The 13160-nt window shown below is 38.9% G+C and overlaps 1 protein-coding gene across 2 annotated transcripts in view; it reads right to left on the bottom strand.

Moving 5' to 3' along the window:
• Positions 1-13160, bottom strand: part of LANCL1 (LanC like 1) — a 46880-nt gene that overhangs the window by 9802 nt on the left and 23918 nt on the right. For both annotated transcript variants that reach the window (XM_036754621.1, XM_036754623.1), the window contains exons 4-6: positions 11776-11983; positions 2314-2449; positions 1643-1789 (exon numbers count right to left, since the gene is read on the bottom strand). In XM_036754621.1, coding sequence (XP_036610516.1) covers positions 1643-1789; positions 2314-2449; positions 11776-11983 — 491 coding nt within the window. The remainder of the gene's footprint in view (positions 1-1642; positions 1790-2313; positions 2450-11775; positions 11984-13160) is intronic.

The following is a 13160-nucleotide window of genomic DNA, read 5'->3' as shown; positions in this document are numbered from 1 at the left end:
CCACAAACCTCTACCACACCAGTGCTCCTCCTCCCCCAAGAACCACCAACCAGATCCAAGCGGGGCAAAACAAGAGAACCTTGCCTCAGCACCAGCAAAGCTATCCCTGCACTCCCACTCTGCAGCCACTTGATTCCTCCCACTGTGTAAGCCTGGGGCCGGAAGCAGCCACTTGCCACTGCTGCTACTGCTGCTGCCACAGCTGCTGCAGCTACCTCCACTGCCCTGGGGCTGTGGCCAGCACTTCCCTCACGCAGATCCAGCAATTTTCTTACTGACCTGCTCTGTTGTCTTTGGCGTTTGTGGGTTGAGAAGTCTGGTAACTGCTACAGCTCAGTGATTCAGGGCCCTGAGGCCTGCTCCAATAGATCTACTCCGGCCTGGTCTGTCCTGGTGAGGCCCATGTTGGGCTGTGCTCTGCTCCCAGCATGGTGCAATAGATCCTTTACAGTGACTATCCAGGCCATCTTGGGCAGCAGACTTGTTTCCCTCTGTTATTTCATTGGTTCTATAGCTCTAGAATTTGTTTAGTCTTTTTTTACAGGTGTTTGGAGGGATTTGGGGGAGTGCTTAAGTGAGTCCCTGTTTTCAAGCCACCATCTTGGCTCCGCACCCCTTTCTGTTGTTTTTTTGGGGGGTGAGGGTGGGAGTGGATGTGGACTGTACTTTATCCAGCTGAGGATCACAGGATTGTGAGAAACCATATATAAAACTCTTCTCTTCTCAGATCTTAAACCAAAGGTTAAGAAGGTTCCTGAGAAAGAAAGGCTTAGCTCCTTGTCATGTACTCCCTCATTAAGATATCATTAGATTTTTTTTTAGCTCTCTATTTCAGTCTCTGCAAATGTCCTGAGGAGGGTCCATTCACTGCTGCTTCTTGTCCATGAATCAGTTGCTTACCATTGCTCCCTTCAGCACACTATATGCTCTGCCATGCACATAAACCTGCCAGCTGTAAGGGTTCCCTCTGGTGACTTTGAGTTTGAAGAATGTTCACTAATCTAAGTAGTACTACCTAATCTAGCCTAGACTGCTCTCCACAATTCCTTATTTATAACCTAAGGTGTCTATAATGTACAATTTTAAGCTTTTTTAGGTCTAAATTTTAGCTGGTTAAAAATGCATTTAAAACATGGAAATTGAGGCCTCAAACTATATTATGAAGCAGCAGTCATCAAGACTATTTGGTATTGGTTAAAAAGAGAGGTAGATCAAAGGAACAGACTAGACATGAGAGAATCAGAAATAACAGAATTCAATTAACCAATAAAGTGGAAAACATAAACCACTTAGGAAAGAACTCCTTATTTATCTGATAAAAATTGCTGGAAAAACTGGAAAGCAGTTTGACAGAATTAGGCTGGAAATAATATCATATTCTACAATACATTCTAAAGAGATACATGACCTTAATAGGTCTTTTTTTCCTATTTTTATATGACTTTAATATTAAAGAGCATACTATAAAAAATTAGCTTTGAGAGGTACAACCCTTTAAAATTATGGAACTAACTGCCCCATTGCCTCCAATCATATTTCTTCTAAAGTCATGCTTTCATGGAACCAATGAACTTATGCTACTAATCAAGATCTGCAAAACAGAGAAAACAACTTGAGAATTCTTAATTTAATCCATTCCTACCTGCATCAAGAAGTAGTAAATGCCTGCCAGTCCATGGGCAGCCCCTACATAATATTCTTGATACCATTCATACATCAGTGGTGTCTTTGAAATGAAGTTTCTCTTTCTGGCAAGAGTCTCACCTGATGATATTACCGCATCACAAACCTGCAGGGGGGAACCAAGCATGAATAACTGAGACATAAGAATAAAAATATCCTGGCATGGGATAAGTAGCTTATCTTGGGAAGTATGGGGGAACTAGGGCCATCGACACTAGTATATGTACATATTATTACAATTTTGTGCATGAAAGCATTCACAGTTCTTTTCTGAAAAGTAAAGGTTCCTGAATGTTTTCAGGTAATGAATTATTTGTTAGAAGAAAATAATATTTATAATAAAGAAGATAGATCTTCATGTAGAAGGAGCCATCTGACTCTAATCTGCCACTGAAAGGGGATAAAAATTCTTAAAGAAGTGACAGTTTGTCACTTGGCGTCTCTATATAAGAGGGTCTCTAATAGCTCTCAATGTCATGTTGTGTTTCTTGAATGTATCTGAAAACCCTGAGGTGCTGAGCAGGAACAAAGTCATATTTTGGAAGAACAGTGAGCAGGAGCAGCTCATCAAGAGGATTAAGAAAAAACTTTTAAAAGCCAATATACAGAGAATGGTAGAGGACAGGGTACCTGCTGAATATTGTGCTGAGGTATCTTTTCTTGTCCAAAGTACTTGTTCACAAAAAGCAAAGCATAAATGTAGCCCATTCGTCCATAGAGCATTTCATCAGGAACTCGGGGGTCAAGGTTATTCAGGTGGAGAAGGCTGAAAACAAAAGGATACATGAAAGGGAATTGAGTGGAATGTAAAGGTAGACATGTAAATAGAACTTCTTCTGCAACTAGTCCTGCCAGGGCTTTCAAGGAAGAGAGATATAGCTATATACACCTTAAGCTAACTACAATGTCCATGAATTGAGTACAAACCAACAACAAATACTGACTTACACAGAAAGTGTAAGGAGATGCTTCACCACCAGTCCTGTGGTTCCAATCTTCATCAGGCTCTGGAAAATGAACCCACATATAACTGTTCCCAAGAAATTGGCTCTGTGGGCCAAGAAAGAGGCAACATGACAGTGGATAGAAATCTGGCCTTAACAAGGCCTAGGTTCAAGTCCTGCCTCTGACACACTTGGGTAGTTATCTAAAAGAGGTAACTCTCTTAAGGTTGTACAATGCAGAGAAGGTGCTGATCTGCATTGGCAGAGGGATTTTCCTCACATAAAGGTTCCTTATGTCAATGAAATAAAGATCCCTTTCCCATCTCTACTATGGTTTTTGTCCTCTGTTCTCAAAGAGGACCAAAATGACATCACCACGTCAGGGTCAAGGTACACTATATCTGACCTACCTCAGGTTGGGCACAAATAGGCCACATGAAAATTTGGAATGGAGATGTCTCCAAATTTGTGCATCTCACATTTCCTTTAAGCTACTGCAATTCTGCCTTGCTCATAGAGCACAGTGCCTTCTTTGACGTAGGCATGCCATGCTGGTTGGTCCTATGCCAGTGTTGCCCAAATCAATTCCAAGTTCTTCAGACAGACTCTGAGAGTCCTTGTATTGCTTCCTCTGACTTCCATGTGCTTACGTGCCTTGTGCAAGTTTTCCATAAAATAGTCTTCTAGGCAAATGTATGTGTGCTGTTCAAATAGCCAGCCCATCGGAGTTGAGCTCTCAGCAACAGAGTTTGAATGCCTCGCAGTTTAGCTCAAGGACCTTAGTGTCCTGTACTTCTCTTGCCAGATGATTTTTAGAATCTTCCCAAGATAATTCAAATGGAAGTGATTCAGTTTCCTGGCATGGCGCTGGTATACCGTCCAGGTGTCACAGGCATACCACAATGAGGTCAGCACAACAGCTCTGTAGTCCTTCAGTTTCACAGGCAGTCTAATAGCTCTCCTCTCCTTTAGAGCCTTCCAAACACTAAGCTAGCTCTGGAAATGCACGCATCAATCTCATCATCTATGTGTACATACAAACACAACATCCATTATCTAGGAATATATCCCCAGAAAGTATACTGCACCAAGGTAAATGAATTTATCCATAGCATTAAAAATTTCTCCATCTACTATAACCAATGGTTCCACCTATGGATGGTGCAGTACTGGCTGGTGGAGAACCTGTGTTTTCTTGGTGTCGAATGTTAGCCCAAAATTAGCATAAGTAGCAGAGAATCAATCCATTACTTGGTTGCATCTCATTATCAGAGGCTGCAACAAGTGCATGATCATCGGCAAACAAAAAGTCACACATCAATTCTCCCTCCACTTTAATTTTGGCTTGTAGCCTTTTCAAGTTAAATAATTTACCATCAGCGCAGCAACTGACCTTGACACCATTTTTGTCCTCATTGAAGCCTTCTGACAACATCGCTGAAAACATCATGCTAAAAACCACGTGAGCAAGTACACAGCCCTGCTTTCACTCCTTGGTGACTGGGAAAGTGCAAGAGCATAATCCATTATTCAGAACCCGTGCAAGCATTTTGTCATGACAGTGATGTGCAACACTAATGAATTTCTTCAGGCAACCAAATCGTGCCATGATTTTCCACAAGTCTTCATGACTGACAGTGTCAGAAGCCTTGGTCAGATCAATGACCGTCGTGTACAGACCTCTGTTCTGCTCCTGGCATTTCTCCTGGAATTGTCCAGCAGCAAATACCCTATCAACTGCTCTTTAGCCCTTTCTGAAGCCGCATTGGCTCTCAGGTATATGACCATCTTCCAGGTGAAGAATCCATCCAATAAGGAGGACTCTAGCATGAATCTTGTCAGCAATGATTAAAACAGAGAGACTACAATGTGACTGTCATAGCACAATACGTTTCCTTGACCTTTACAAAGCTGGACAATGGAAGCATCCTTGAATTCTTACCATACAATACCATACAATAAGAGCAGTGGAGCCCCCCCCCTTGCCTTCTAAATCTCAGTTGGAATAGAATCAGCACCACGCACTTTGCCACATGAGATGAGCCCGATAGCATTAAAAAACCTCTTCTTCAGTTGGAAGTTTGACTAGAGAGGGACCAGCTTCAACCTCAGCTGTATGGTCACTGACTTCAGTACTGACTGACGATGGTCTGCTGAGAACACTATGGAGGTGTTTAGCCCACCTCTTCAGGATCATGTCCTTATCACTGATCAATGTGGCTCTATCAGCACTGAGTAGTTGGGATGCACCACAGGTCTCTGGCCCATAATGCATCATAAAAACTCTGTGGATTGTCACTACCAGAGTAATACTAAATTTTACCTTCCTTCTTACTGAACCAAGAATCCTGCACCTCCCTAAGCTTTCCTTGCACTTTACTTCTGATGGAATTAAGTGCTGCTTTCTTAGAAATGAATGAACTATCCCACTGGTAAATCCTGTGGAGTTCTTGTTTTTTGTTTAGCAGCTTTTGAATTTCCCCATCATTTTCCCCATTCCCCTTCAAACCAATCTTGACATCTGCAAGTGTTCTGGCCCAGATGAGTAAATGAGTAAATGTGACGTTGTACATCGAATCTCTGAAAGTCCCCCGCTCCTTTTCTACTCCACTTTTGCCAATCGTGCTGGCTTACCTTTCCCTCCAACTTAGTGACAAACTGTTTATGCTCAGAGAAGTGCTCTAATCTGTTGACATTAAGTCTTCTGGTCCTCATCTTGCCTTGTGGCCACCTTTTTTGTTGAATGTGAATGTTCAGCTTGGAGAAGCTATGTCTATGATTAGTCCAGCACCCTGTGAACCATACATTGTCTTTATGACTCTCACATCCTATCTGTCTCTTCTCCTTAGAATGATACAGTCCTATTACATACCAATGTTTGCTGTGAGGGTGCATCTATGAAGTTTTATTGTTGTTTATGTAAATGGAAGAGAGTTTTGGTGATGAGGTCATGAGATGCACAGTTCTTCAATGGTATGTGTCTGTTGCTGTTTCTGACTCCATTCCTCCCAAGGATTCTCCGCTATGTCTGACAGTCTGTGCTTACCTTGGCGTTAAAGGAACCCATAATTCCAAGCTTGTCCTCTGTAAGCACACTGATAATGAGGGTTAGCTGGTTTTCATAACATTTTTCTTTGTGACTTCATCAGGGTTTGTCACGGTGGGGGCATACGCACGGACGATGCATTTCCAGCAAATGGCAATTGCGTTGTCCATAAGCCTGTTCACTTCTTTTGGGAGGTGCACAAGACGGTCTATGGCTGTTGTGTAGGGCATATGTAGTTTTACGGTAAGACAGAAAAAGAGAGGTGAAGTACTAACAATGAACAAATTCAGGAAAGCATACCCCTGGTGCCTTTGAATACACCAATCATGAAGAGATCGGCAAAAGAAAAACACAAGAGTTCCTTAGTGTCAGGGATAAAGACTTCCATCATTCTGGCTGCTTCTATCTCTGTGTCTTTCTCTCTTCTTTCTGGGGGAAGAGGCCTGGTTTAATTGGCCTACATGACTCTGAAAATGCTATTAAATTTTTTTGAAAAATCTGTTCTTGATGTACATTCTAAAGATGAAAATGCCTTAAAATGAATTACTTCTGATATTTCAGTAATTAACTTCCCTCCTGGATGGAGTTAATAACCATATAAGTCAGATTTTTCTTACACTGAATCATGCAATTGTGTTTTATCAAGGTTCCAGGGTATTTTCCTATATCAATTGTCATTCAAGTAACATATATATGAAAAGCAATTTGATGTTATTATAAAACTCTAATAACAATATGTACCATTTTATTTTGTAAGCAACTTCATATCCCTGACCTTTATAAAAAGCAGACTACTGCTGTCCTTAGTTAATTAAGAAAATGGCCTTAGGTAAGGACTATGTTTCCTCATCTGTAAAATGAGGGGTTTGGACTATATGACTTCTCAAGTACCTTCTAGTTCTAAATCTATGATCCTAGATGCAAAAATCTCTGTTTCAATTTCTAAGTAAAAAGGATATAGCTGACTCCATATTAGAACTTCAAAAACTAAAAAAAAAATTATGCTGTTAGATTCAAGAGACCTTGATACTTCTCACTTTTCTAAACTGAGAAAATTGGGTTCCAAACACATCGTTTTAGAAACATTGTTTGCCCTGTGTGATGGTAAAACTTCTGAGAGAAAAAAATAGAGGAAATGGTTCATACCAAATTAAAAGAAAAAGTACCAAAGCTGAATGGTTCTAAAGAAGAATCCAGTTAAATCCTGTTATAACCGACCAACATCCCAAACAAGTTGTGTGCTAATACTAATGACTAACATTCTACAGGGCTTTAAAGTTTACAAAGTGCTTTGTGCACATTGTCTCATTTGATTCTCATACCCCCTTTTAGAGAGGAGGGAGTTGTGGCTGAGAAGTTAAATAACTTGTCCAGGGTCAGACAGTTAAGTCAATGTCTGGACAGAATTCAAACCCAGGAGTTCCTGACTCCAAGACTATTACACTATCTACTGGACTACCTGCTAAAACAGAATAAATTGATTTAAATAACCTACACTTTTTTCAAATTTAAGGGCTAGCCTATCTAGATACTGAAAACTTGAAGTAGTTCAATGTATCTGAAGATTGCATCATGTTGTTGTTGCTGATCAGTCATGCCCAATTCTTCTGATCCCATTTGGGGTTTTCTTGGCAGATACTGGAGGGATTTACCATTTCCTATTCCAGCTCATTTTACAGATGAGGAAACTGAGGCAAACAGGGTCAAGTGACTTGTCCAGGGTCACATAGCTAGTAAGTATCTGAGGCCAGATTTGAACTCAGAGAGATGAATCTTCCTGACTCCAGGCCAGTGCCCTATCCATTGTGTTCTGTCCACTTCATCTATGAGTAAGACTTAAGTAAAAATGAAATACAGCATCCTATTATTTCAATGGTAAGACGACTGACAACTCTTCATTTGTATTTTTAGTCTAAACTTTGAGGGGGAAAACCACCTCCCCTTTTGTCTGTTGCTGTCATGACAAGGTAGATATCTTTCCACAGATTTAAACCAAGTATGCGATTAAAAAAATCTTATTTCCTCTGGTTTTGCTTTCTTCTCCAGCAGAGTTGACAGTCTGCCACTTTCTGAAGAACACGGACATCATATGGTTCTTTGAGGTGGCACCTGCTGATGTTTCCAACTTACAAAAGGTAAATCTGACTCTACAAATCTCAATATTGCAGATATGTTTCTTCAAGATTCTCAAAGTATAACAGAGAATTAAAATAGGCAACATCAGCGTAAGGTACTGGAAAAAGCATGGCACTGGACAAGGCTTAGGAGTCTTGTAGTTCTGCCACTAATTAGCAGTTACTCTGGAAAAGATATTTATCCTCTCTAAATCCTCGGTTTTCTTACCTACGAATAAAAGGATTAATTTAGGCGATTGTATTGTCTCTTCTTGGTCAAAGACTCTCATTTTGTATTTCATGGATTCCGCCTGTTTGTACTCAGAGATCGTCCTAAGTTACGCATTTCTGTGATGCCAATTCTCATGATGGCATCATTGTTGGCTAAGAGTGAAACTAGAAGAGCTACAAAGACGGACACATCAAAAAGAAATGCACAGGCAAGATTCTAGCACTGAGGTCACCTGAGTATTATAAAATCTTAAATATATTTTTATCATATGTATGAAAATGGAGATGTAATTTTAACAAATATTTTAGAGTAAGCTTGAAAAAAATTTTATTGGACATGTTTAAACAATAGAATCTATGATATTCCCATTAAAAACTTTGGTGTAATGCCTTTTAAAACAATCTCACACAGGGCCAATGTCACACAGGGCCTGATGGCACAGTTGTATGCAGAAGCCAATAAAGAGGCTACTCAAGGAAATCAGTCACTTGAAATATCTTATATGAACTCTAAGGAAGTCATGACTAACAGCGGGGCTTATTCTTTTGGTTGCAGAAAAAAATGGCACCAAAGTTAGTTGCCAAGCTAAACGTTTACATTTTGCATATACACAAACCTTCTGTAGCTGTTATTAGGCACTGGAACGTAAGGTCTTTTTTATTCCTTTGCATCAGAACGTCACATGAATTTTTTGGTGATAATTTTACCCTAACAGTAGTTAAATAAGTCAAATGGACTTAATCCAAATACTTCATAAAGGTCCATTTTTTTTCCTACCAGCTCCACAGAAGCAAGTTCCTTATAAAAATATGGATTATTTTTTCATAAAATGTTAGATCACTTATAAATAAAACGAAATCTAGCAGCTTTGTTGCAAGACATGTTTTAGGATATAAACAATGTTATAAGCAAAAATTGGCATCTTGCAGCTTTATAGGAATTCTTCAAGAATGTGATACTTTCCCTCTGTGAGTAGTTCTAGGTTTTCTTGTGTTTGTTAATTCTGTAATACTGAATGCTTTTTAAAAAATAATATCTTATTTCCCCCCAATTACATATAAAAACAATTTTTAACATTCATTTTTTTTTAAGGTTTTGAGTTCCAAATTCTATCCTTTTCCTTAACCCTCTCTGAGATGGTAGGTAATCTGATCTAGGTTATACATATGCAATCAGGTAAAACATTTTCAAGTAACATTGAATACTTTTAAGGTAAAATCTACTTATTAGCTATAAGCTAATGGAAATCCATGTTCCATGATAAAGATACGACGAGATATTTTTAAAATATAAAATGTGGTGCAGTGGAAATGGATTTAGAGAACTCGAGTTCCAACGTTAAGGTTCCTTGTAACCTTGGAAAATTCATGTGTCTCTATGAGCTCAATTTTCCTCATCTAAAATTATAGTGGGTGGGGAGATAGACTAGGTAATCTCTACTAAGGTTTCTTCCACCTCTATCACTATGATTCTATGATACTCTATAGAATTACAAATGAAAATAACATGTAGTTGCAAAGATTCAATGAGATTCGAAGTGTATTAGTAGACCTTCTATATCATGAAATACCAAAAAAAAAAACCCAAACCAAAAACTAAATGCCTGCAGAGGAATGATTTCAATAATCTGGCTTCCTTCCTATTTTACCAACATAAACTATCAAATTGTCAAGGAAGACGTCAATGAAGCTTTGGAGTAACTTTTTAGTTGCCTGTTATTTTCCAGGGCTGTGAGCTTAGTAACTGCCAATAGGTGGCAGTGCAGAATTAGAATTCTGACTGGCATGAAGCCAAACTTAGCTGCCTTACAAAAAGTTCAACAAAGAAGTGAATCCTCTCTAAACACTTTATAATAAAGGATAGTATCCCATTAAAATTATACTGTAACAGTTTTGGAGAAAACAGCTATTTCATACTTGTTGGGTTTGAATTCAAGTCACGAAAGTCATCAACTGGGTTCAATGATCATTAAAGGCAATGTTTTTCTTTTAACTGCATGTTTTATATTTTGCACAATGGTGATAAACTGAAGAGATAATGGAATTTATAAAGCATAATGGATATTTTAAATGTTTTGGAAACCTCAGAATCCAGGAGCTGATATTTGCTTCTCCATTTATTTGTTTTGAAATGCTGGTGGTATTGATTGTAACACAACATTTTTTATTACAGGGAATAAAGCAATGAAATAGCATTGAAGGAAAAATAAAAACATAAAAAAGAAACAATTTTGTTTGCCATCTCAGACATCTTTCAGAGTGACAAGTTGTTTGGGGGAAATTTTGTATTGTACAAGAAAATCATCTGGGCAAATTTTTCCAAGAAGCCTTTTCCAGACATATCACACTATAAAGGAGGTACCCTATTATACTTTTTGGACAAAACCACAAAGTAAAAGTTCTAGATAAGACTCAAAACTGCCTATAATAAATTATTTAAGAGCAAATCACTTCCCTGATTATAAAATGGGCATGTTTTGAGATCACTGGGTGGAAGGAGTTAGGAAAAAATGGGCATAGTATAAACTAGGAATGTCTGGTGCTGCTTATTGCAACTTTTTGTTTAAAGTAATATAAGCTTCCAACATACCCATATTCTTGTAGCACACCATGATGTTAACATTCTAGAATTCTTCACTCCCAGAAGACCATCTCTTTAAAACATCTCAGAGGGTTTGGTTAGGGTGTAATGCTGGGGGGCTAAATTTATTTTATAAAAGGATTGTTGTGTGACATACTAGCTGGGAAGCAAAAGGGAGGCAACACAGAAAAGGGAAGACCAGAGGAGGAATTAGCTTGGTGCATAAGTAGAAAAAACTCAAGTTTTCTCTAGTTGCGATAAAAGCATTAAGATAAATGGATGCATCAAGTACAGAGTTCTGATGCTACTAGATTCATGATGAAGTGATTTATGGCGTCGTTAATGAGAAGGAATTATACAGAATCTGTAATTTATTTTTCCAAATTCTTATAAACTCCCTTGCTCTGCTACAAAGTCTTAAAAACTGAGAAAAGAAAGCTATTACCACAATGCATTTTCCTATCATATATCCACATTTTGTACTCTTACCTGAAGAAAAATGCTTAAAAAAAGGGGGGGGGGATGGATTAAAATTTTGATAAAAAATGTATGACTGTGGTGGTCATACTAAAATTGGAATATATGACACTGAGCTTGCCTAATTTATTATTTTTTAATCTATAAGAGTGAGTCCTAAAAAAAATAGTTTCCAAAGGATTCTGAACTTGCTTAGCTGAAAATGAAATAGTCTATCTCTGTTTTTCTGTTTCATCATTGGACACAGAGTATTCTCTGTTGGTTAATGTTAGGTAATTCAGCCTCAACAGAAGGAAAACATGCTAACTTTAAGAGTAATAATCAGTGTTTCTTAACTGTAATTGCTAACCTGGGCCAAACTAGCTGGTGATGACCACACAGGGAGCTTCCCAACTGGACTAGGGGTCAAGAGATTTGGTTCTGCTCCTAGCACTGTCACTGAATTGCTGCTAAGCTTTGAGCATACTAATGTCAAGATAACTTGCTATGAGATAGAAATTATAGCATTAACCCCTAATTACAATAAGGGACTTGTACATGGATTACTTAGATGATCACAGCAGGGATACTGGAAGACAAGGACTTCATATATACAAGGTAATGTCATTAGAATATTCTTGATTCAACCCTGCTTACTCATGTAAAATCAGTGCAATATGCGATATCTAGATAAGACAATCCCCCTCCAGTGAAACTTACCAAGTGATGCAGTCCTCTGATTGTTTCTCATTCCCCACCTTATGGTACACCACAGCTCCCACTGCTAAAGGGCCAGCATCCCCACAAAGGAAGGTGATGGTGCGCTTGGTCAGGGAGGATAAGCTCTTTTTTACGTATTCATGGGACATCTTTAGGTAGACTGGGTCTCCATACACATCATAGAGATGTAAGTACAGTACAGCAATCCCTGGAAAGGAAATATTTATTAAGGTAAAGATGGGCCAATTGATTCTGTCTTTTGGTATGCTGTCTGATACAGGAAGGTAGGTGGTGCTGGGCCTTGAGTCACTAAGACTTGAGTTCAAATCCTGCCTCAGACATTTACTAGTTGTGTGACCCTGGGCAAGTCACTTAACCTCAGTTCCCTCAACTGTAAAGTGGAGAAAATAACAGCATTTACTTCACAGGGTTGTTGGAAGGATCACTTGGGATAAAATTTGTAAAGTGCTTAGCACGGTGCCTGGCGCATAACAGCAAGCATTATATCAATGTTTATTCCCCTCCCTCCTTTCCTTCCCTTAGTCAAAACAGAATGTAGCAACTAATTGTATATCCTTGGATCATCCCCATAGCGACTAGTACACAAGGTATTCAATAAATATTGCCAAATAGCTGAATTAAAGAATTGAGTTAAATGATAGTAATGACTAAGAACTCAATTAAAATAATGTTCCATAGTTCAAATAATATTCCTCACAGCCAATCTGTAAGGTTGACAGTATAAGTAATATTATCCCCATTTGACAAAGAAACTGAGATTAAGGGAGCTTAAGTAACTTGCCCAGGGTCTGAGTGTTAATAAGTCCCACAAAATTTAGAGCTCCTTGGTAACTGAGAAATTATCCAGCCCAACTCTTTCATTTTACAGATGAAGAAACCGAGTTAAGTATCTTGTCCAAGGTCACATGGTAAGTAAGAGGCAGAGCTGGGAATTGAACCTATATCCAAGTGTCAGAGCTGAGGCTTGAACCTACCTTTTCTGACTCCACGATCACTGCTCTTTCAATGACAACAGGATGACCCCTCATCGAGAAAGGCAAAATTACTGATCTTTGTAACACAGTGACTAGTACATCAACACTTTTTTCTCCTCTCTGGACCTGAAATTTTATCAGTGCAGCAAACTCTGAGTGAGGAAATGTCCTCTACTAAGCACATTACCAATAGGCTTAGAGAGTGGCCTGGGGGCACAGCCAGTATGTGTCAGAGGTTAGACAGGGACTCAGGTCTTCCTGAATCCAATGTCATATCTCTCTATGCCATGCTCTCAATACCTTGTCAGTAATTAAACAGACAGCCCAACTCCATGAACAAATGATCAGGAATCTGAGCACAAAAAGAAAAATTAGCTTTATGCCCAAGTA

This window comes from Trichosurus vulpecula, chromosome 4, assembly GCF_011100635.1.
Source record: "Trichosurus vulpecula isolate mTriVul1 chromosome 4, mTriVul1.pri, whole genome shotgun sequence".
Taxonomy (NCBI): domain Eukaryota; kingdom Metazoa; phylum Chordata; class Mammalia; order Diprotodontia; family Phalangeridae; genus Trichosurus; species Trichosurus vulpecula.
The sequence above is the reverse complement of the archived record's forward strand: the minus strand, read 5'-3'. Positions and strand labels throughout refer to the sequence as shown.